Source organism: Pelobates fuscus, chromosome 6, assembly GCF_036172605.1.
Source record: "Pelobates fuscus isolate aPelFus1 chromosome 6, aPelFus1.pri, whole genome shotgun sequence".
Lineage (NCBI taxonomy): Eukaryota > Metazoa > Chordata > Amphibia > Anura > Pelobatidae > Pelobates > Pelobates fuscus.
In genome coordinates this window covers 60121529-60147839 of record NC_086322.1, presented here as the reverse complement: position 1 = coordinate 60147839, position 26311 = coordinate 60121529, and the positions used below count along the sequence as shown (strand labels likewise).

At 42.0% G+C, this 26311-nt stretch overlaps 1 protein-coding gene across 1 annotated transcript in view; it reads right to left on the bottom strand.

Moving 5' to 3' along the window:
- Positions 1-23672, bottom strand: part of CRMP1 (collapsin response mediator protein 1) — a 62904-nt gene extending 39232 nt beyond the window's left edge. Inside the window, exon 1 of the mRNA XM_063457768.1 lies at positions 22940-23672. Coding sequence (XP_063313838.1) covers positions 22940-23308 — 369 coding nt within the window. The 5' untranslated portion in view covers positions 23309-23672. The remainder of the gene's footprint in view (positions 1-22939) is intronic.
- Positions 23673-26311: the final 2639 nt, after the last annotated feature.

Genomic DNA, 26311 nt, shown 5'->3' with positions numbered 1-26311 from the left:
ATGAGTTGATGCTGACTTCCAGAGCTGCACAGAGCTCATGTAAAAGTCTGTGTCCAATGAAAATGATCCAAGCAGACAGAGGGGACACCCAGGTATCCAAAGATACTTTGGACTCCCTGGTGTTAGCAGTAATTTGACCATGCTCACACCACAATCGCAGGATGTGTCATTACGCCCTACGCCCCTGTCTCTACAAAGTTAAAAAGCCTTTGCAACAAACAAAGTGGAGAAATCCAGAAGGAAATCGGCCCTCCAAGTTTCAGGGGAGGCATTCTTTCAGTGCTATAACAGAAATTTTGTGAGTGCAATCCAAATTGGCTAAATTTTTTTCATTTTTTTGTTTAATTAAAAATTAGTTGTTTTTTTTTTCTTTGCAACTTTTCCCTCAGCCCCTTATTTACCCATACATCCTTCAAAACTCCCACTTCAGGCTCTAACACACCCACTACGGGGTCTTATCCCCCCTTCTGTCTCTAAAACCCCACTTCTACACATAGTGCCCCCCACTATTTAATAATGAATACAAGTAGATAGAAACAGTGTTATGAAGTCCAACTAAGCACTATTATAAAAGCTTAAGCCTTTTAACTCATATACCAGTCTAGATAAATAGATGGTGCCCTTATTTTACCACTCTATTTAAAAACCTATAAAATACAAAATCATATTTTATAAAGTGCCTTCAGTTAATGTTCTTAAAATACTTGTGTTTAAGAGTGAGAAAAGAATATTCTCACATTTAAAGTGATATATCAAACTGCATGCCAAACACATCACACCTCTAAAACAGTGTTTAGAAACACAGATACTTACAGTAATAAAAATGATTCAACCCCATTGAAAATCAGGTTTATTGTCAAAATGTACAGACTTTCAGATGTTTGCAATGAACCAAATCAAATAGAAGCAATTGAAATAGCTCAACACAACAAATGCTTCAAGTGTTTTCTCTAAATTCAACAGAAAATGCAACTTATAATTATTTCTCCAGTTTCAAAATTATTCAACTCCTTAATGACAAGTATCTTTAGCACCTAATAGAGCACCCTTTTGCTGTTATGACCTGCTGCAAATGAGATGCATAGCCAGGCACCAGCTTCTAGCACCGTTCATGAGGAATCTTGAGCAATGGCCTCCAGTTCAATACAAAAGCGTAACTAGAAACCACAGGGCCCCAGAGCAAAAACTGCCCTGCCCCCCCCCTCCCCCATACGTCTACCCCCCTCCCCCACATGTCCCAGCCCAATACATCTACCCCACCCCCCCCACACGTACCCGCCCCCACACACATGCAGACAAACCGATACACATACACACACATACATGTAGACATACAAACACACATACACATACATACACACATAAACATACACATACATACATACAGACACACATACATACACACACACAGAAACACATGCAAAATGTCACCCTCCTATTTTCTACCTTTTAAGGTGGCTCTAGTGGCTCAGGCTGATGGGAGTCAGAGTTCCTACGGGGGCTCTGTGATTAAAGGGAGGAAGTGAACGGGGCAGTCACTTCCTCCCTGTGCTCTGATGTCATCAAAGTGGGCCCGGTCGCACCTGGAAATTTATTTCCACCGGGTGGCCCTCACAGCATGGCCGGCGGGCACCTGGTCGCAGGGGTCCACAGGTGGCCGGGCCCCCTGGAGTAACGGGCACGGTCGTAGCTACGATCCCTGCAACCGCGGTAGTTCCGCCACTGGTTCAGTAATATTCTTGGGTTTGAGTGTTGCAACCATCTTATTCAAATCCCACCAGAGATTTTCTATGTTAGGTGACTGAGGACTACACTGTAGATTTTTCCCAGGGCTTCTTCTGCCATCAAGCCTTGGTGAAATTTGAGGTGTGCTTGGGATTATTGTCTTGTTGGAAGGTCCAATGATGCCCAAGCTTCACCTTCCTTGCAGACTGCATGATGTTTTCTCCTAGGATTTCCTGATACTTCAATGAATCCACCCAATGAATCCACCTGCAGGTTTCCAGTGCCAGAGGATGCAATGCAGCCCCATTGATCCACAAAATTCCAGTTTTGTTTCATCGCTCCACAGAACAGAATCCCCAAACTTCTGTGGCATATTTATATATTCTTAAGTATATTGGAGCCAACTTTTCTTGTGCTTTTAGGTCAGTAGTGGATCACATCTTGAAGTACTGGCATGGTAATCTTCTGCATTTAGTACACGCCTTACTGAAACCTGTTGCCACCAAGTCTTGCTGCAGTTTTTTTTTGCAGTCACTCCAGGGTTTTGCACAACCTGCCTTCTCAGAAATCTGGTTGCAGCCATAGATAGCTTCCTTTTTTTGCTATTTCCATGTAGTGTAACCACTGTTCCTTTAACTTTGAACTTGCGAACTATGCTTGCAACAGTATCTATAGGACATTGAGAGCCTTTGCAATCTTTTTGCATTCTGTTCCTTGTTTGTAAATGGGCGATAATATCTTTCTTAACTTTGTGCACCATTCTTTTGACTTAGCCATATTTCTAACATGCAGTCAAATGTGACACTCAACAAACCCGTATCCAGTTTAGTATATAAAGTGTTTCAGCGCAAGCACACCCAGTGTAACTAATGAACTGATTGATTAGTTGTATCAGGTGCCCTTGAGACAACACCTGTCTCACATATTTGTGCTGTTGTGAAGGACTCTATTCAGGGGGTTGAATAATTTTGAGACTGGAGAAGTCAATAAAAGTTGCATTTTCATTTGAGTTTGGGGAAATCACTTAAAGCATTTTTTGTGCTGAGCTATTTCAATAGCTTTTGTTTGATTTTTTTTCATTGCAAAAAGCTTAGTTTGTTAATTTTGACAGAAAACCTGCTTTTCAGCAGGGGTTGATAATTTTGATTACAGCTCTAAATATAATCTTGAAATTAATAATAATAATAATAATAATAATAATACTGCAGTGTAGACTATTTAGTAAAAATATGTAAGTAAAAAAGCATTACAATTTCAAAACTCACCGCTCACCATATATGGTGGAAATGTCCATCCATAAGACCTTTTTGGATCTCTGTCCAAAACCTCCTTGAAAACACATCCGAACCCAAAATACCACTTAACGCACAGATCTATGTACCCATGTTTCTCCCGGAAGTGATACCCAAATTTAAACGGAAACTCATTTACCATATACTACTGTCAGTCCATAAATTAATAGCCAGAGCATGGAAGTCTACACAATAACCGTCTACGCCTATGCTAATCTGGGACATAGATGACCAACGTACTTACAAACGTAACTTTAGTAAACTGTGGCCCTTATCCCAGACAACCGTAGCAGCATGGAACGCCTGGGACACATGGAGATCAGTCTACTCTATACACGAGAGTACCATTAATGTACAATATACGTTATCCACGTCATAACAATTTCTGTATAAAAGGAAACCATTGCCACCCTTATTGTCAGAAATGTTGGAAGGTCTCTTCCTAGAATCTTTTAAACAACACCGCAAAACATGAGTAGGTGATACCCACAATGTACTATTTGATTATCTGCTGAACCTTTCCCTACCACCCCCACCCCCTTTTTTTCTGTACCCGCCCCCCCTCCGTTTGTTTATTTGACAAAAAAAATTTTTTTACATTTAAAAAAAAAATTCAAAAACACACTTTCTATAACCTTATTAACCGGCTGCAAGCTCGGACGTTTTAACATCAGCTGTCCAAATGAGACAGTGTGGAGCCGGCCTCACTGGCACAACTGATAATAAGACACCACTGTTATTAGGGAAGAATAAGGGAAAGAGACTTTTTAGAACGCAGAAACATGACATTTGAGCAGCTGAAGTTCATCTGCATTAATTATTGAAAATGTAAAATATTTGTCCTAGAGTATGAATGTGCTTTCCACTCTTTAGCCGTACGTGGCAGTCCATCGAAATCTGAACCATCATAATGTACTTCAAATACTAGCCCATAAGGATAACCAGTCCACAAACATATACCTCAAAGTCAGGTTGGAATGAAAGACATGTGAATGACAAACCAATCTAATCTCCTCCCTAGGCCAGATTTCAAACCTCAATGCCTTACAGTGCGGAATGCGGACATCGCCATGGGTGAAATGTCTAAGGACACGATAACGTGACAAATTTGCAAGATATTGTCCAGTGATGCTAAAAGCACACTCAACGCAAGGCCACAAGTCTTCAGCTGGATAACAATATCAGAAGAGAGCAAAAAGTAGTCTAAAAATGGTATACTGATAGCTGCTTACACATAGACATTAGGAATTACAGAGGACATTTAAATACACAAACACACACACACACACACTAAATGTATGCAATTAATTAATATTTGCATAATGATTCCTTAACATTACACCCCAGTGTTATATGGAAATAATTAACATCAGGTATTTTCACAAATGTGATGATGGAGATTTAAAATTAGTTCATTTTTAAGTCTCTGAAATACTGGAAGAATTGTGAAAATTAAGTAAGGTTTCTAGATTATGAATCAAGGACATTTACTTTGAGTTAATAAAATTGATATACTGTATATTAATAATCATGAATTCATTATTTATTGTGTTGTTTATATTAATATTTTAGAGTTTGAGATTTGTGGTTTACTAGTGTACTTCTATGTCTTTGTTTCTTCAATCCTACCGCAGTGTGTGAGCAATGCACCATATATATTTATATTCCACACAAATGTCTATGTTTGACGCAGTAAAAATAAATCTGTGTCTCTGTCTTGAGGGTATATTGAAGCTGCAGACTTCTGCAGGCCTTGAAATAATTGTTGTGTAGTCTGGTGGTGCAGACATGCTGCATTTTCCACCGGATCACCATGGATCAGGATTCACTCCTTCCTGGCACAAACAAAGACAGGTGATTTCATTATTTTGTTTAATTAACATATATTGTATTTTTTATTCTTTGCAACTTTCCCCTCAGCCCCTTACGTATCCTACTACTTCCCTTAAATTCCCCACTTCAGCTCTAAAACCGCCCGCCCCACATCTGGTGCCACACTCCTCCCCACTGCAGGTGCTAACCACCCACTTCAGCATCTTACACCCCACTACTGCACCAAACCCCCACTGCAGGTCCTAAACCCTGCTACAGCCTATAATCCCTTATTACTGGCCCAAACTCCCCCATTACAGATCTTAACCCCCCCACTTCAGGCTCTAATCTCCTTTACTGCCCTTAAACCCCAACTGCAGGTTATAAACCGTTAGATGCTCATCCAGTCTCCACTCCTTCAAAAAATCCTTAAAAACCCACTTCTTCATAAAAGCGTATCAATTAAACTGTTAAAAGCTCCCGACTGATTCCTCTACTGCAACTGTCATTACTTCTATAATAATTCCCTTATCTTTTGTGTCACGTTACCCCACTCCCTCTAGCATGTAAGCTCATTGAGCAGGGCCCTCAACCCCTCTGTTCCTGTGTGTCCAACTTGTCTCGTTACAACTACATGTCCATTCGTCCACCCACTGTAAAGCGCTGTGGAATTTGCTGGCACTATATAAATAGCATAAAAAAAAAATAATAATAAACCCCATTACTGTCCCGACTGCCCACTACAGCTTCTAACCCCCAATTCAGCCCTTAACACCGCACTTTAGCACATAACTCCCCCCCAATACAGGTAATAACCCCACACTACAGGTGTTAATGGCCCACTACAGGTCCTAACGCCCCACTTCACCCTCTTATCTTTCACTAATGCCCATAACCCTCCACTACAGTCCGTAACCCTCCACTACATCTCCTAATCCCCCAATTAAGCCCCCAATTCTCCACAACAGCCCCTAACCCCCCCACTTCAGTCTCTAACCCTCCACTTCTGCCCCTAACCCTCCACTACTGCCCCTAACCCTCCACTACTGCCCCTAACACTCCACCACTGTTCCTTAAGCCACACTTAAGCCCCTAACAGACCACTACTTCCCATATCCCTCATTACATTCCCTAATCTCCCCCCTACATCCCTTAACCTCCCCCAGCACTGTCTCTAATTCCCCACTACTGCATTTATACCCCACTACAGCCCCTAGCCTCCACTTCAGTCCCTAACCCCCCTATTCTGCCCCTAACCCCCACTACAGAACCTAACCACCTCCCCAGGTGCATATGGGCTAAGGGGTAGCTAACTTGAATCTCCCTTCCAATTTTGTAGTAAATGGAGATTCCATGGGAAGACACATGTATTTCTCACACATCACACATTGTCACACACACACTCACAGGGGCCTAAACATATCACTCACAGCCAGTGGGATTCAAAAACCTTAGTAACGAGTTCCGACTTCATATGTTTCCAACTTCACAGGGCTGCCAATGGTGGGCAAAAACATTCTGGGGAAAGGGGATGCTATTATTGCGTTAAATGCACAAACCTTGTTCATCATGCCAATGAGCAGTAAATACAAAAATTAGGTATATCATGCCAAGGAGAAGTAAATGCATAAACCTGGTATAACATGCCATTGAGCAGTAAATGCATAAATCCTGAATATTATGCCAAGGAGCAGAAAATTCATAACATTTGTATATGATGCCAATGAGTCATATGTGCCTCCAAAACGCCTGCTAATGCCATCTGCGCGCCCAAACAGCCAGCCAGTGCCATTTCTCTGCCACCAACCTCTCTGTGCCATCAACCTGCCACCAACCTCTGTGCCCTTAGCCTCTCTGTGCCATCTTTCTGCCCCGAGCCTCTATGTGTCATCTCTCTGCACCCAGCCACTCTGTGCCATCTCTCTGCCCCTCTCCTCCCTGTGCCATCTCTGCCACCAGCCTCTCTGTGCCATCTCTCTGCTTCTAGTAAGGGTGACAGTGTGTGTGGGAGGGTGACAGTGTGTGGGGGATGGTCACAGACAGTGTGTGGGGGATGGTGACAGTGTGTGTATAGGTGGTGACAGTGTGGGGGGATGGTGACAGTGTGTTTGGGAGGGTGACAGTGTGGGGAAATGGTGACAGTGTGGGGGTATTGACAGAGTAGGGTGTCACCAACCCTGCCACCAACCTCTCTGTGCCCTTAGCCTCTATGTGCCATATCTCTGCCTTCAGTAAGGGTGGCAGTGTGTGTGGGAGGGTGACAGTGTGTGTGGGAGGGTGACAGTGTGTGGGGGATGTGACAGTGTGTGTATAGGTGGTGACAGTGTGGGGGGATGGTGACAGTGTGGGGGGATGATGACAGTGTGTGGGAATTGTGACAGTGTGGGGGTGATAGTGTGTGGGGATGGTGACAGTATGTGGGGAGCCTATGTTTAAGTGACCAACCTCCCCACACTGAAATATCTTTTTTTGTGTGTAATCCATTCCCTGGTGGTCGAATGGTCTCCTGCTCCCCGGTGATCCGGTGGGCTAGCTATCCAGTCTGCAGCTCTGCTGGGTGCAAAGCTGCAGACCATGTTGGAGATCTCACGAGCCATGGCAACAAACTGATTGGCCTGAGATCGCGAGGTCTCTACAACATGGTCTTCTCTCTGATGGTCTCTCTCCCTCTCCGGAAGACTGCATGAAGGGGCCTAGCGCCTGGTGGCATACAGGGTAAGCTGCCGGGCCCTCGGTTATGGACCGGTTTGGCGGACTTGGTTTGGCAGACTTGTTAAATTTTAGAAACAGGCTAACGCGAACTGGTGCAAACCGCCTGAATCCCACCACTGCTCACAGCTACTCACACATCACACACAGCAGACTCATATATCTCACACAGAAATCTAAAACACACACCTCACACACATCTACAGCCATCCTACACCTACACGCACACCAGGCACATCCACTCAACGTTTTAATAAATATTCACATTACAGATTATTAAAAAGTAATAAGTTTAATTCCCTAGCACTACTTCATGGTTTTGGCAGTCAGTGAATGTGTCATAGCGCTGCCACCAAGTTGCCATGGCGATGATCTGACTCATTCAGTGAGCACCGGACTGAAAGAGTGTGCAGACCACATGCTTTCCCCCTGGAAGGAACACAACCAGAATCCACAGAATACATACCCACGCTAGACCACCCCAAGTTAAACCTCTCTCCTTGCACAAGGTAAGTAGGAGGGTGGTAATAGAATATTTTCAGGTTTGTTTATTTGTTAATATTACAAAGAATCTATGCACACAAACACATTCAGTCAACTTCACACAATCCCACTCAGCTAATTGCACACACAGCCACACTCAGCCAGCCCCACACACAAAACCACACTTGCCAACGTTCTATATACATATAGAACCAACTACCATGATCACCCTCAGCTACCAACACATTCCACTCATGTGTATTGCTTAGAGGGAGCAATGAGGGGAGCCATCTATTATTCTTGTACCTGGGCACAGTGGTTCCTAGTTGTGCTGCTGTTACTTCCCATTTCATTTCGATTTTAAATATTTTATATTTGTCTGTAATATTACTTGTATAGAGGATGCCACATGCTAGCATTTACAGCCCCGACAAACATATCAATGTAAAACTTATAAAAGCCACCTCCGTCTTATGTTCAGACAGCTTGACCTTTGTTGCCTTGTGGTTACGGAGGGCCACTGGCAGATGTCCAGATATCTAAAGGTTTGCTGAGACCACCTGTTCTCTTTCAGGCCCAAGAGACTGGCAGTACATGGAAAAATCAATACTTGGATACCAGTCATTTCCAATCCAATCACACATCCTGATCGGCTGCAAACCACATATAATATGGCAGCCGTAACGCTCTTTCCCTCACAATTCTTTATTGATTTCAGATTTATTATGAGTTTCTCTGGGAACTATTGTGGTTTGAACAGCAATATTATGATATGCATGGTGGCAAAGAAGGTCTTACAGTCTGGGGCCATTTGCTGCACATCCTAGGATTTCTTCATGACTTTGTCTTTAGAAATTTCTGGACAGAACTGATATTACAGCCCGGAACTTCTCTACCCACCTATCTAAATTTCCAGAGAGTCTCCAGCGAGCCTGTTAAGGAGTTTCCTAGTACATTTCCTATGGTGCCTCTATTATATGACGTGGCAATATTGCAGAACACAGCAAACTTCTCTCCCTTATTCCTCCTTCAATATTGCCCTTTTTAAATCAGTGAAAGTATATTTATGTTATTGCTTTATATTTATTTTATTTTTAAGTTTAATCTACTATGAACAAAGGTATTATCATTGTTTACCATGATCACATGACTGCAATTGCGATTATGTGACCATGACGTCATTTGGTGCCAAATTGTAATTGATAGAATTTATTTTACCTATATATACATGTATGTGTGTCAGGTACATGTTTCTCCACTTGATAAAGCCCATATAGGGTGAAACGCGTTGTGGATTCTACTATTGATTATTTGTTTATACTAATAAAAGTTTGGCTACCCTATTGTTTTCCACATACTTTTTAGTGTTTCATATATTTTTATGTTACCTGGCCCAAGTCTTTCAAACAGTGACATCACCGGACAACTACCCAAAGAATCCTTGGTGGGGATTGTTCCATATGTGCGTGAATTTCTCATAAAACTGTAATATTTGAATTATTATTACCCCTTTTCCCCTTCTTTTATGGTGAGCACTATTGCACCTTTCTTTTGTCCTATGTGGCTGGCCTCATCGCTATCCTATTGCTGATAACCTTAAAAGGAATATCCCACAGTGAGGATTTGTGCCACTGCACGCTGTTTTATCTAGAGCTGATCATAGCTCCACAACATGTGAGTTGACATTTCATTAACATGTTGTGTGTTCTTTTCGTGTAGTGACATACTGCACTATTGTTTTTCTTCTCTTATGCTTTATTCTATATGTTCATGAAGAAAAGATACTAACAAATGTTGCATTAGGGATATCTGTGATATTAATAGTCATCTTCTTGGACATTATATTATACTGGACTCATTGTTTTATTTTTCTATATTTTAATGCTATTTTATATATTTCCATAATATATAAGATATATTATATATATATGCATAATATATCTTGTATTGTGTTGCTATCTGCTGCTAGGTGTTTTAGAGGGAAACCCCATTTTTCAGGTGCTGCCTACTCCGTTTTCTTCAGTTAAAATTGATTCCTGCATCACATCCTATTGACACCACAATCCCCTTCCTTCTTTCTTTGGAGTAGTCTTCGAGGTCACTGAGCATTACAATCTTTATACATAAAAACTTTAAATAATCACCAATGCAACTAACTAATAGTTACATGCATAGTAGATAGTTATATTGTAATGTAAGTTTAACAAAACTCAAGTACATAGGCTGAAAGGAAACATGTGTCCATCAAGTTCTGCTTTTCAAACACCTGTTTTCCTGTTGATCCAGAAGAAGATGAACATCCAATTTGAAGTGATTGTCAATTGTGCCACAAAAGGGAAAAATCCTTCTGGATTCCATAATGGTAAGCAGATTTCTCCTTGGATCAACAAGCTCTTCTCTGTTTATCTCTTTGAATATTCATGACTTCACCCTGCATTCACATATACCGACATTACACACACATATTCCATTAAATTCATAGACACACAAACACTCCATACAAATACTCCCCTGCTTTCACACACATGTTGTGAAGTCCTGGGCAGGCTTAGAATAGAATTCAAATAAATGCAGTGCACACATATTTGAGGTGGTCAGTAACTTTTGACACTAATTCATGTGAATTCTAGCTAGTAACTTGAGATGTCACATGTTGAACCTTAACTTTATATTTCTTTGTGTACATAGCCTACTTAAATAAGCAATGACCAAATCCACTCGGCTATTAATGACCCCAGTGAGAAATGACCAAATTCACTAAGCTATTACCAACCCCAGTGAGCAATGACCAAATCCACTCAGCTACTACCGACCCCAGTGAGCAATGACCAAATCCACTCAGCTACTACCGACCCCAGTGAGCAATGACCAAATCTACTGAGCTGTTACCAACCCCAGTGGCAATGACTAAATCCACTCAGCTATTACGAACCCCAGTGAGCAATGACCAAATCCACTTAGCTATGACCGACCCCAGTGAGCAATGACCAAATCTACCCAGTTATTACCGACCCCAGTATGCAATGACCAAATCCACTCAGTCATTACCGAACCCAGTATTCAATGACCAAATCCACTCAGCTATTACCGACCCCACTGAGCAATTACCAAATCTACTGAGCTGTTACCGACCCCAGTGAGCAATGATCAAATCCACTCAGCTATTACCAACCCCAGTGAGCAATGACCAAACTAACTGAGCTATGACCGACCCCAGTGAGCAATGACCAAACTAACTGAGCTATTACCGACCCCAGTATGCAATGACCCGATCCACTGAGCTATGACCGACCCCAGTGAGCAATGACCAAACTAACTGAGCTATTACCGACCCCAGTGAGCAATGACCAAACTAACTGAGCTATTACTGACCCCAGTATGCAATGACCAGATCCACTGAGCTATTACTGAACACAGTGAGCAATGACCAAATCCATTCAGGAAATTACCAAACCCAGTGAGCAATGACCACATCCGCTGAGCTATTACCGACCCCAGTGAGTAAAGACCATGTCCACTGAGCTTTTACCAACTTCAGTGAGCAATGACCAAACTAACTCTCTCCTTGACCCTCTTCAGTCTGGCTTCCGCCCTCTCCACTCTACTGAGACCGCTCTTATCAAAGTGACTAATGACCTAATCTCCGCTAAATCCAAAGGTCACTACTCCATATTAATTCTCCTTGACCTCTCTGCTGCCTTTGACACAGTTGATCATTCTCTTCTCCTTCAAACTCTTCAATCACTCGGTCTCTGTGACTCTGTCCTCTCTTGGTTTTCCTCCTATCTCTCCCAACGCTCATTTAGTGTCTCATTTTCCAAGGATACCTCCTCCCCTCGCCCTGTCTTGGTTGGAGTTCCCCAAGGCTCTGTCCTTGGTCCCCTTCTATTTTCTCTTTATACTGCCTCTCTTGGAAAACTTATTGCCTCTTTTGGATTCAACTACCACCTGTACGCTGATGACACTCAGATATACCTCTCCTCACCGGACCTCTCCCCGGCCGTCCTGCAACGTGTCACTGCTTGCCTCTCTTCCATCTCTGACTGGATGTCGTCACGCTTTCTCAAACTTAACCTCTCTAAAACTGAACTCCTTGTCTTTCCTCCTCCTAATACTGATCCTCCTCTCTCACTCTCCCTTCAAGTCAGTGATATCCACATAAGTCCATCCCTACAAGCGCGCTGTCTTGGCGTCATACTTGACTCTGGTCTCACCTTTGAGTCTCACATCCAGTTTGTTGCCAAGTCCTGTAGGTTCCAACTCAAAAACATAGCCCGCATCCGCCCCTTTCTTACGCAAGATGCTACCAAGGAGCTTGTCCATGCTCTAGTAATTTCCCGCATGGATTACTGTAACCCTCTCCTGATTGGTCTCCCCAAAAGCCGTACTGCCCCGCTACAGTCTGTAATGAATGCTGCAGCTAGACTGATTTTCCTATCCAGTCGGTCCTCTCACACCTCGCCCCTCTGCCAGTCCTTACATTGGCTCCCTGTATCCTATAGGAGTCAATTCAAAGTGCTAACCCATACATTTAAAGCACTGAACAATTCCAGCCCCTCTTATATCTCTTCACTGATCCAGAGGTATGCCCCTCCTCGTACCCTCCGCTCTGCCCGCGACCACCTCCTGACCGCTGCTCGCACCCGTACGGCCAACTCACGCTTGCAGGACTTCTCACGGGCGGCTCCTCTCCTATGGAATAACTTGCCTACTGCCATCAGACTCTCCCCTAGTCTTCAATCATTTAAGAAGGGCCTTAAATCCCATCTCTTCAGGAAAGCGTATGGCCTCCCAGAGTAATCTCTCCCTTACATACCTGTCCCTATGGAATAGTGCTTTGCTCTCTCCTCCAGCTCTGCTTCACTCCTACTTGATATTTCCTATCCTAATGTTTCTAATACCCCACCTCCTATAGACTGTAAGCTCATTTGAGCAGGGTCCTCTTCAACCTATTATTCCTGTCAGTTTTCTTGTAATTGTCTTATTTATTGTTACATCCCCCCCCTCTCAAAATATTGTAAAGCGCTACGGAATCTGTTGGCGCTATATAAATGGCAATAATAATAATAATAATAATAATAACTGAGCAGTGACTCCCCATTCACAAAGCTGGCTTAGAAAGCTAATGGCTCTCAGAAGCCAGATGCCGTCAGGGGGGAGCTGAGATTGTGCTAGTTGCACCTTTGGGTTAAACCTTTTGAAAACCCCTGAAAGTAAGAATGCACCTTGTGTCCCCTGGCACCATAATAACTTCAGGCTCCCTTGGTAAAGGCATTCTGCCGAAACGTTGGGGGTGTATTGGTTGACTCTTGTCCCTCTTCTCACTAGGTCTGGTATGTTGTCTTTATTTTTGTGTAATTTCTCATTTTTGGGGGGTTATTGAATTTGGCATCTCATATAGCTGTCTTGTATTCTCATATATAATTTTTTATGCATTATGCAGTTTGCTCATATGCAACTTAAGAACTTATAGAGATTGCATTGTACAGGGAGTGCAGAATTATTAGGCAAGTTGTATTTTTGAGGATTAATTTTATTATTGAACAACAACCATGTTCTCAATGAACCCCAAAAACTCATTAATATCAAAGCTGAATATGAATATGTTTTTAGTTTCAGCTATTTTAGGGGGATATCTGTGTGTGCAGGTGACTATTACTGTGCATAATTATTAGGCAACTTAACAAAAAACAAATATATACCCATTTCAATTATTTATTTTTACCAGTGAAACCAATATAACATCTCAACATTCACAAATATACATTTCTGACATTCAAAAACAAAACAAAAACAAATCAGTGACCAATATAGCCACCTTTCTTTGCAAGGACACTCAAAAGCCTGCCATCCATGGATTCTGTCAGTGTTTTGATCTGTTCACCATCAACATTGCGTGCAGCAGCAACCACAGCCTCCCAGACACTGTTCAGAGAGGTGTACTGTTTTCCCTCCTTGTAAATCCCACATTTGATGATGGACCACAGGTTCTCAATGGGGTTCAGATCAGGTGAACAAGGAGGCCATGTCATTAGATTTTCTTCTTTTATACCCTTTCTTGCCAGCCACGCTGTGGAGTACTTGGACGCGTGTGATGGAGCATTGTCCTGCATGAAAATCATGTTTTTCTTGAAGGATGCAGACTTCTTCCTGTACCACTGCTTGAAGAAGGTGTCTTCCAGAAACTGGCAGTAGGACTGGGAGTTGAGCTTGACTCCATCCTCAACCCGAAAAGGCCCCACAAGCTCATCTTTGATGATACCAGCCCAAACCAGTACTCCACCTCCACCTTGCTGGCATCTGAGTCGGACTGGAGCTCTCTGCCCTTTACCAATCCAGCCACGGGCCCATCCATCTGGCCCATCAAGACTCACTCTCATTTCATCAGTCCATAAAACCTTAGAAAAATCAGTCTTGAGATATTTCTTGGCCCAGTCTTGATGTTTCAGCTTGTGTATCTTGTTCAGTGGTGGTCGTCTTTCAGCCTTTCTTACCTTGGCCATGTCTCTGAGTATTGCACACCTTGTGCTTTTGGGCACTCCAGTGATGTTGCAACTCTGAAATATGGCCAAACTGGTGGCAAGTGGCATCTTGGCAGCTGCACGCTTGACTTTTCTCAGTTCATGGGCAGTTATTTTGCGCCTTGGTTTTTCCACACGCTTCTTGCGACCCTGTTGACTATTTTGAATGAAACGCTTGATTGTTCGATGATCACGCTTCAGAAGCTTTGCAATTTTAAGAGTGCTGCATCCCTCTGCAATATATCTCACTATTTTTGACTTTTCTGAGCCTGTCAAGTCCTTCTTTTGACCCATTTTGCCAAAGGAAAGGAAGTTGCCTAATAATTATGCACACCTGATATAGGGTGTTGATGTCATTAGACCACATCCCTTCCCATTACAGAGATGCACATCACCTAATATGCTTAATTGGTAGTAGGCTTTCGAGCCTATACAGCTTGGAGTAAGACAACATGCATAAAGAGGATGATGTGGTCAAAATACTCATTTGCCTAATAATTCTGCACTCCCTGTATTCTTTATTGGACATCTATTGTCTTTTCTATGCATTGATACTGTTTATGAGAGCCTATTATTTTTTTTTTTTGACAATCTGAATGTTTATTTGGATTTTATCAAGACAGTATAACATAACAAACAAATAAGCAGTTATAAGGGAAAGTGCGTAAACATACACAGTGGGAGTTGTATATCGAAATAGGTGAACAAAGCGGGTTGGGTGTTCTCCTCTACATTGAGGGAACAGGAGATTCAACCAGGAATTTTCAGCTCCGTCTTGTAAAGGGGGGGCTCAGCTTAGTCTCCCAGAGTCAGAAGGGAAATATAGGGCCTTTTACAGCTTAGGGGGTCTTGCTTATAACACAGATATTGCCTGATAGGTCTCATATGCCACCCAACTCAGCTGTATTACAAAATTTCAAACTAAAGCCCAGGTGTATGTTAGCTTGGTTGACTAATCACTTAGATCAATGTTGGAACTGTCACCCTACTTAGACCCTAATTGGTGATGCCCTGAACAGGCGCTACTGCGCAACTATATTGTCCCTATTCGGTATCTGTCTGTCCCCCTATGGGGGGGGGAAGGGGGGGGGGGGGGGAGGGAAGGAGTGGGAAACAGGTCGGGGGCAAGTCTGAGTGGTCAAGGGTCCCTTGTCAGGGCTTGTCAACGTCAATTAGGCGCCCGGTGGTGTAGGTAGACACCTCGGTCCATACTACTTAAGAGAAGGCGGGTAGATTCGTCGTCTATATACAGTATGTTACATCCGTAACCATAGCTAGGTCAGAGGGCCATACAGTGGGGGGACTGTTGCTTAGGCAAGGTAGTATAGGGCAGATGGGGAAGGATTACAGGGGGGGGGGGAGAGAGGGTCGGCAGCAGCAGGGAGGGAACCAGGGGGAGGGTCCGCCAGCGACACCCCGGCCCATAGCCCAACAACCCGAGTCCACCCACACTCCCGTTTATTCGGTCCCACGTCTCCGGGAACCCGCCGGCACACGAGCCATGTATTCGATCCAGGGGGCCCAAAGCCGGGCGCACTTCTCCGCCGTCCCCTGTAGGTCAGCTGTGAGGCTTTCCATACTGTATACTTCTTCAACTGCTTCCATCCAGTTAGCCATGGTGGGGGTTGTTGTGGATTTCCAGCGGGCGGGGATGAGGCTCTTGGCCGCGTTTAGGAAGTGTCGCGTGAGAGATCTCTTGTAGGCTCCTAGGGGCATCGTTGAGTGGTGGAGTAGCATCGGTAGGGGTTGTAGTGGTATGTCGGAGTCAAGGATCTCGCGTAGCTTCCCGTGTACTTGTCGCCAGAATGTCTCGATAGGCGGGCATGACCACCAGATGTGTAGGTCCGTGCCATCGTCCGCTCCACATCTCCAGCACCTAGCCGATGGTAGCAACCCCATCTGGTAAAGCTTATTGGGGGTCCGATACCAGTTCGTCATAAGCTTGTAATTGGTTTCTTGAAGTTTCGCACTGGTCGAACCTTGATGGGCGAGGACGTGTATTTTTTCCCATTCCATTTCAGTGAGGGTAGTTCCCGTGGCTTGTTCCCATTTAGTTTGGTATCTCGCAGGGGGGAGCCTGGTAGCTTGTAGTATCATAGAATACAGCGTGGAGATACCTCGCGGAAGGTGTCGATTCTCCGTACAGAGAGTCTCAAAGCCCGTCTTTTTCCTGGATAGTAGTTGCTTTCCCTGGAGGGAGCTATGGTAGTGTTGGATCTGGTGGTATCGGAAACGGGCTAGCCCCGTTGGAGGTGTTAAGGAGGTTAGCGTCTCGAGAGGTTTCAAGTGTGTGTCTGCACACCAGTCTCCAAGCCATGGGGCGTTCGGGTTGCCTAGGCCTGTGATGTCCCCTGGGGCCAAACCTCCAGCAATCTCTGGATTGTAGATCACTGGGGTCAGCGGATTGGGGTTGGTGGTGAGGTCGAGCTTGTAACGTAGAGTCGCCCAGATCTGCAGTGTAGCTCCAATGAGTGGGTGAGACCTGATTTCATTAGTCTGTGCGGGTTTTGGCAACCAGGTAATCCAGGGCAGGCGCTCTTTGGAAGCAGCTCGCTCTAGACTAACCCATTGTTTATCTGAGTCCTGCACGTGCCATTCTATCACCCTGAGGAGGTGAGCTGCCTGGTAGTATGTTTGGATCGAGGGAAGTGCCACTCCACCCTGGCGTTTTGGTCTAATCAGGATGAGAGCCTATTATTTTGACCCATGTAATAAACTTTTTTTCCATATACTTTTGTGGTTGTGCTCCTTGTTCAAGCAATAAAACTATAATAACTTCATTCAGATGATGTTGTTATGGTGCCTTATGATACCTAAATCATCCCTTTAAGAACTCAGTGTGCAGGATTATTTAATAAAGTGAGAATTCAAGGTGAATTTCAAATTTAAGATGAAAATAGACAAACTGGAAAAGAGAGCAACAAACACTAACAATTACCGGTAATGGTTAATCAATTGCATCAATTATAGACCAATAACTATAGTAACTACGGTATAACAAAGCTAAACTGATAAATGTAATTCACTTGGGCATAAACCTGATCACCTTCTTTAACACACAAGGATTTCGATTCACTTCAATTCTAGATACACTCTAGATTTATTATATTAAAGCAAAGCTGCTGCAGAACCACTCAGGTTCTCAAACTGAAAGACAAAGTCTCTGTGACTGTAATTCAAATGTTAATTAGCAGAGTTAATGGCATTACGGTAAATGCAAAGTGAAAGTTCTGAGATAGAATGTACAGTCAGTGAGCATTATGACACAGAATGCTGAGTAAGTGGTATGAGAGGTTATAGAGTAACTATTAGGATACATAGAGTGAGTGGCATGGATTACAGAGTTAGCTTTGTGAGACAGAGCCTATGGGATAGGATAAAGAGTAAACATTGCAATATGGAATGCATTGCAGAGTGAATGAAATAGAATGCTGAGAGTTGGAATGAAGATTGGGTGTAGATTGGGTGCTGTATCATTGAAGGCAGAGTGAGTGTTATAAGATACGACTAAATAATTGCTAGGAGATAGAAGGTCTAGTGAGTGTTAAGACAGAAAGCAGAGTGAGTGTTATGATATAGAAAGTAGAGTTAGGGCAATGAGATTAAAGGTAGAGTTAGTGTTGAGGTAGAAGGTAGAGTGAGTATTGAGGTAGAAGGTAGAGTGAGTATTGAGGTAGAAAGTAGAGTGAGTATTAAGATAGAAGGTAGAGTGAGTATTGAGATAGAAGGTAGAGTGAGTATTGAGATAGAAGGTAGAGTGAGTATTATGAGATTGAAGGTAGAGTGAGTATTATGAGATTGAAGGTGTAGTAAGTGTTAAAATAAAAGGTAGGGTGAGTGTTGAGATGGAAGGTAGGGTGAGTGTTGAGATGGAAGGTAGGGTGAGTGTTGAGATCGAAGGTAGAGTGCGTGTTGAGATGGAAGGTAGAGTGCGTGTTGAGATGGAAGGTAGAGTGCGTGTTGAGATAGAAGGTAGAGTGCGTGTTGAGATAGAAGGTAGAGTGCGTGTTGAGATAGAAGGTAGAATGAGTGTTGAGATAGAAGGTAGAATGAGTGTTAAGATAGAATGTAGAGTGGGTATTGACACAGATGACAGAGAGTGTTGAGATAGAAGGTAGAGTAAGTGTCAGATACTAGGAATATTCACTGTTATAGAACACAGCAGTGGTTTTCAAGTAGTGAGACTTGGCATACCGGTGGGCCTCAAGCTAAGTCAAAGTGTGCCACAAACACATTCACTTCAGCATAGGCTTTAATGTAGTTCTTAAAATGTGTGAACATTAAAATTTGGATTTCAATCCAGCAATTAATGATTGCTGAATTGAAATCCAAATTGAATTGAAATCCCATATGAAACTATATCAATATTTGAAACAAATAAAAAAAAAAAAAAGTTTTATAATATTAAACCAATTTAAAAGTTTTTCAAAAGATATTAAATAATTTCAAAAGCTGATCCAAAAATATTAAAACAAGGCATTCATTTCCAAAAGTTTGGAGTTTGTAACTAATCCTGCAAGTGCAGAGTGTATGACTTTCAGAGTTATTCACTGCAGTGTGACATAGAATGCATAGTAGATGTTGGTATAGAATGTACAGAGTGTTATGGGATAGAATACAGAGTAGACGTTGGTATAGAATTTACAGAGTGTTATGACATAGAATGCAGAGTAGACATTGGTATAGAATGTACAGAGTGTTATGGGATAGAATGCAAAGTAGACGTTGGTATAGAATGTACAGAGTGTTGTGGAATGGAATGCAGAGTAGACGTTGGTATAGAATGTACAGAGTGTTATGACATAGAATGCAGAGTAGACATTGGTATAGAATGTTACGACCCGCTTAGGGGGGTCTGCCTTGACGTTGGCAGGCGGGCATTCCCTCCAATGGCCATTGGAGCAACTAAATGACCTCCATTTGTCTAAATATACATAGGGATTAAGGAGAAAGCGCAGGTAACGTTTTTCTTTTCTTTGGTTTTTACTATATATTGGGGCTGATGTGTGTTGTAGTCCTTGCTGCTTAAGCGCAGGACTTCTCTTTTTGTATTGGTATAGAATGTACAGAGTGTTATGGGATAGAATGCAAAGTAGACATTGGTATAGCATGTACAGAGTGTTATGTGATAGAATGCAGAGTAGACATTGGTATAGAATGTACAGAGTGTTATGACATAGAATGCAGAGTAGACATTTGTATAGCATGTACAGAGTGTTGTGGAATAGAATGCAGAGTAGAAGTTGGTATAGAATGTAGAGAGTGCTATGGGACAGAATGCAGAGTAGACGTTGGTATAGAATGTACACAGTGTTATGACATAGAATGCAGAGTAGACGTTGGTATAGAATGTACAGAGTGTTGTGGAATGGAATGCAGAGTAGACGTTGGTATAGAATGTACAGAGTGTTATGACAGAGAATGCAGAGTAGACGTTGGTATAAAATGTACAGCGTGTTATGACATAGAATGCAGAGTTGACATTGGTGTAGAATGTACAGAGTGTTATGACATAGAATGCAGAGTAGACGTTGGTATAAAATGTACAGAGTGTTATGACATAGAATGCAGAGTTGACATTGGTGTAGAATTTACAGAGTGTTATGACATAGAATGCAGAGTAGACGTTGGTATAGAATGTATAGAGCAAGGGTAGGCAACCTAAGGCACGTGTGCCACGCACGGCACTCAAGGTATCTTTGCACGGCACTCAAGGCTGCTAGAGCCAAACAGGCCTCTATGGCCTATCAGGAGTCCCAGTGGAACTTCAGATATCTGCTGTGAAAAGGTGCATCGCAGCATGTAGAGGTAGTGATCTCAGACCACTTCCTCCCAGCACTTGTAAATGGGAATCCACACTGGAGTAGAGCAGCCTGCAGCAGCTATCACAGTTCCTGCCCTTGACCTGTACCTGGCCATGACGGTCCCCACTGGACCCCAGGGAAGGCATCCACATCCCCTCATACTAATAATACAAACAGCTCACACACAAACACACACACAGTCCGCACAAATAAAACACCACTAACAAACAAAATACACACACACTACACCACAAGCAGCCTCTCACATGCAATACCCCACCAAACTCACAATGTGATATATCATCCACAAACACAATTCCACAAGCAGCCCCATACACAGCTGACATTCATAGGTATCAAACACAATACCACAAGCTACTCATGAATATATACACTATAGTAGCTCATATACACACAAATGCAATACAAACAACTACAGTATAAATAAAAGAAGCAGACTACGGCAACATACACACCTCAATTTAAAAAACTAGGACCGGCACGCTACGGGACTTGACAATCTTATTTTGGCACAGTACTGCTAAAAGGTTGCCTACCCCTGGTATAGAGTGTTATGGGACAGAATGCAGAGTAGAAGTTGGTAAAAATGTACAGAGAATTATGGGATAGAATGCAGAGTAAAAGTTGCTATACAATGTACAGAGTGTTATGACATAGAATGCAGAGTAGATGTTGGTATAGAAAGTACAAATTGTTATGGGATAGAATGCAGAGTAGACGTTGATATAGAATGTACAGAGTACTATGGGATAGAATGCGAAGTAGACGTTGGTGTAGAATGTACAGAGTGTTATGACATAGAATGCAGAGTTGACATTGGTGTAGAATGTACAGAGTGTTATGACATAGAATGCAGAGTAGACGTTGGTATAGAATGTACAGAGTGTTATAGGATAGAATGCAGAGTAGACGTTGGTATAGAATGTACAGAGTGTTATGGGATAGAATGCATAGTAGACATTGGTATAGAATGTACAGAGTGTTATGGGATAGAATGCATAGTAGACATTGGTATAGAATGTACACAGTGTTATGTGATAGAATGCAGAGTAGACGTTGGTATAGAATGTACAGAGTGTTATGGGATAGAATGAAGAGTATGAATAGAGTAAGGAGCACAACCAAATCTTAATATATACAAAAAATCTTTATTAATATGGGTATATACTATAGGAATGTCTCTATAGATATTCACAACAAGAATACAAAGTCATATTATTCTAAAGTATATAACTGAAAACAATTATGAGCATATATAAACACGCAATGCGTGGTATGTAGATGAAAGAAATGACAAGCAAACAGACCACTGTAATCCTAGTATAAACAAAACCCAAACATATAACAAAAAACAAAAAAGCATACCAAGTTCAGTGAGAAGCAGGGACAGAGTCAATCCAAAAAACCCCAACGTTTCGGCTAAGAAGCCTTTATCAAGGGAGCTCCCTTGATAAAGGCTTCTTAGCCGAAACGTTGTTTTTTTTTTTTGGATTGCAATGATTAATATAACAAAAGCATAAAGACCAAATAATCCAGACACTAAATGGTCCTGTCATGTAGGGTCCTTGTATTAATATAATATTTAATAGATCCTCATATTTTTTTCTTTCTAAAAATTTAAAATTCTACCAGTGTGGTTAATCCAGTAGCAGGGTACATTAATTCCAAATTCTGCACTACATGTCTGACTTAGCATGCTGTGAGTTGCAGTGAAAAGACAGCAGCAAGGCTTAGGTTGCCAAGGCCTACTAAATGACCTGTTTAATAAAGGGGTAAAAACAAAGAAATAAACAATGTGTGTCTGTAGAAACTATCCAGTACATCATTTCACTGGGATTATCTGAATCGTGTTCTTTTTCTGTAACTGTGTCAATTTAAAGGCAGTCTGGTTCTTAGGCCTCCAGTTCAATGCAGCAATCATTTAAGAATTGCAGATCAAGGCATTTCCACTTGCACCATTCTGTTACATTGTAGCATGGTACAATTAATTCAAATTATGTTCATACTAATCACATGTCAACACCATTTCCTTTCCATCAGTGCTTGCTTCAGGTAACAGAGTGCAAGCTCTTGGGCACATAAGCCATTACATTTACCAGTTTAATGACTGCAACAAAAACTGACAGAGAAAGGAAAACTTCCCACTGAATACAATGACAGTGAGATATAAAGCTGGTGTTTTAGTTGAAACTGAGAATAATAAATAGCCATTACCATTTCTAATTAATGTGCGCTACATAATTAAATTTATTTTTTAATCATTTTGCTTAGGTCTTAGTGACCAGGGTTAAAATTTTTTTTTAAAAAATCTTCCATAATGATATCAGGAAATGAAGGCCATCCGAAGACCTTTGGTGTATATATAACTCCCACAACCACCTACATGGCTGGCTGAGGGTAATGGGAGTTGTAGTCCAACAGCAGGACCACTGCTTTTATTTTTTTAAAACCCTGATATTATATGAATGTCTAGATGACAGAGTTTGGGATCCCAGGACTTGCAGTGATGGTGGTCTCAGGTGGTGGTGCCCCCCATCCCTCCCCCCAGCCTCTCCCTGCTCCATCACTGTACCTTGCCATTGTCCTGGCCTTGCAGCAGCTCCTTCCCACCGGAGTATTTGATCTCAATTGCGGGGGTCCTGTCATCCCTGTCCCCAGGAGAGCTCATGACTGAGCCTGATATCTCACTCACATCACTCGCAGTCTCACTGAAATTATCCCCATCCATGTCTGGTCTGCTGCTGCTCCTGGGTGTGCGAGTCCCCTTCTTGCCCACACTGTAGGCATCAAAATCAATGGTCTTGTTCTCATATGCCCCTTCCACATTGGCAAACATGCCCCCATACTTCACCCTGGGGGTCTGAGCGGTGGTCCCGGGTCTGGCCAGATACACTGGGAGGTCATCTTCTTTATTCCAGTTCCTTTTCCTCTCCGCTGCCATGCTGTGCACTCCCTAAATCTCCTTAATGGGTGGCTGTGCAGATCATATAAAACTGCAGCAGTGCGGCGGATCTGGGAGGAAGCGAGGCAGAGCTGAGCCTATTGTTGCAACAACGTTTCAGTAATGAGAATCTGCAGTCACCAAGAAACGGGGGAGGCTGGAGACTGGAGGCTGGAGGGAGGTGAAGGAGGACAAGCCTGCCCTGTACATGGAGCTCAATGCTGCCTGGCTCTGGGTCAATAGGACGATGCTTTCTCAGGCATGGGGACAGACACAAGCAAGGAGCCAGTCACTGAAGGCACTAGCCTTGCTCTAGGAGGACACCTCTAGGAGACAAACCTCTGTGGCAATCATCTCACCTCCCACAAATGGGAGACTGGGCTACTGCCCCTCCTCTCACATAGACAGCTAAAGGGATTTATATACATATAGATACACACACATACATATAGATACACACACAAACACAGAGGTTTACAAACATGTACATATAGATATACACACACATAGATATATATACACACACACACACAGATATACAAACACATACATATAGATACACACACACACACACAGATATACTAACACATACATATAGATATATACATACACAAACACACACACACACAGATATACAAACACATACATACACACACACATATATACAAACACATACATATAGATATATACATACACACACAGATATACAAACACATGCATATAGATAGATATATACATACACACACACAGATATACAAACACATACATATAGATATATACATACACACACACAGATATATACAAACACATACATATATATATATATATATATATATATATATATATATATATATATATATATATACACACACAGAGATATACAAACACATACATATAGATATATACATACACACACACAGATATATACAAACACATACATATATATATATATATATATATATATATATATATATATATACACACACAGAGATATACTAACACATACATATAGATATATACATACACAAACACACACACACACAGATATACAAACACATACATACACACACACAGATATACAAACACATACATATAGATAGATATATACATACACACACACACACACACACACAGATATACAAACACATACATATAGATATACAGGGAGTGCAGAATTATTAGGCAAATTAGTATTTTGACCACATCATCCTCTTTATGCATGTTGTCTTACTCCAAGCTGTATAGGCTCGAAAGCCTACTACCAATTAAGCATATTAGGTGATGTGCATCTCTGTAATGAGAAGGGGTGTGGTCTAATGACATCAACACCCTATATCAGGTGTGCATAATTATTAGGCAACTTCCTTTCCTTTGGCAAAATGGGTCAAAAGAAGGACTTGACAGGCTCAGAAAAGTCAAAAATAGTGAGATATCTTGCAGAGGGATGCAGCACTCTTAAAATTGCAAAGCTTCTGAAGCGTGATCATCGAACAATCAAGCGTTTCATTCAAAATAGTCAACAGGGTCGCAAGAAGCGTGTGGAGAAACCAAGGCGCAAAATAACTGCCCATGAACTGAGAAAAGTCAAGCGTGCAGCTGCCAAGATGCCACTTGCCACCAGTTTGGCCATATTTCAGAGCTGCAACATCACTGGAGTGCCCAAAAGCACAAGGTGTGCAATACTCAGAGACATGGCCAAGGTAAGAAAGGCTGAAAGACGACCACCACTGAACAAGACACACAAGCTGAAACGTCAAGACTGGGCCAAGAAATATCTCAAGACTGATTTTTCTAAGGTTTTATGGACTGATGAAATGAGAGTGAGACTTGATGGGCCAGATGGATGGATTGGTAAAGGGCAGAGAGCTCCAGTCCGACTCAGACGCCAGCAAGGTGGAGGTGGAGTACTGGTTTGGGCTGGTATCATCAAAGATGAGCTTGTGGGGCCTTTTCGGGTTGAGGATGGAGTCAAGCTCAACTCCCAGTCCTACTGCCAGTTTCTGGAAGACACCTTCTTCAAGCAGTGGTACAGGAAGAAGTCTGCATCCTTCAAGAAAAACATGATTTTCATGCAGGACAATGCTCCATCACACGCGTCCAAGTACTCCACAGCGTGGCTGGCAAGAAAGGGTATAAAAGAAGAAAATCTAATGACATGGCCTCCTTGTTCACCTGATCTGAACCCCATTGAGAACCTGTGGTCCATCATCAAATGTGAGATTTACAAGGAGGGAAAACAGTACACCTCTCTGAACAGTGTCTGGGAGGCTGTGGTTGCTGCTGCACGCAATGTTGATGGTGAACAGATCAAAACACTGACAGAATCCATGGAGGGCAGGCTTTTGAGTGTCCTTGCAAAGAAAGGTGGCTATATTGGTCACTGATTTGTTTTTGTTATGTTTTTGAATGTCAGAAATGTATATTTGTGAATGTTGAGATGTTATATTGGTTTCACTGGTAAAAATAAATAATTGAAATGGGTATATATTTGTTTTTTGTTAAGTTGCCTAATAATTATGCACAGTAATAGTCACCTGCACACACAGATATCCCCCTAAAATAGCTATAACTAAAAACAAACTAAAAACTACTTCCAAAAATATTCAGCTTTGATATTAATGAGTTTTTTGGGTTCATGGAGAACATGGTTGTTGTTCAATAATAAAATTAATCCTCAAAAATACAACTTGCCTAATAATTCTGCACTCCCTGTATACATACACACACAGAGAGATATACAAACACATACATATACACACGCACACACACAGATATACAAACACATACATACAGATATATACATACACACACACACAGAGATATATACAAACACATACATATACAAATACATACATATAGATATATACATACACACACACACACACAGATATGCAAACACATACATATATATATATATACACACACACACACACACACACAGATATGCAAACACATACATATAGATATATACATACAAACACATACATATAGATATAGACATGC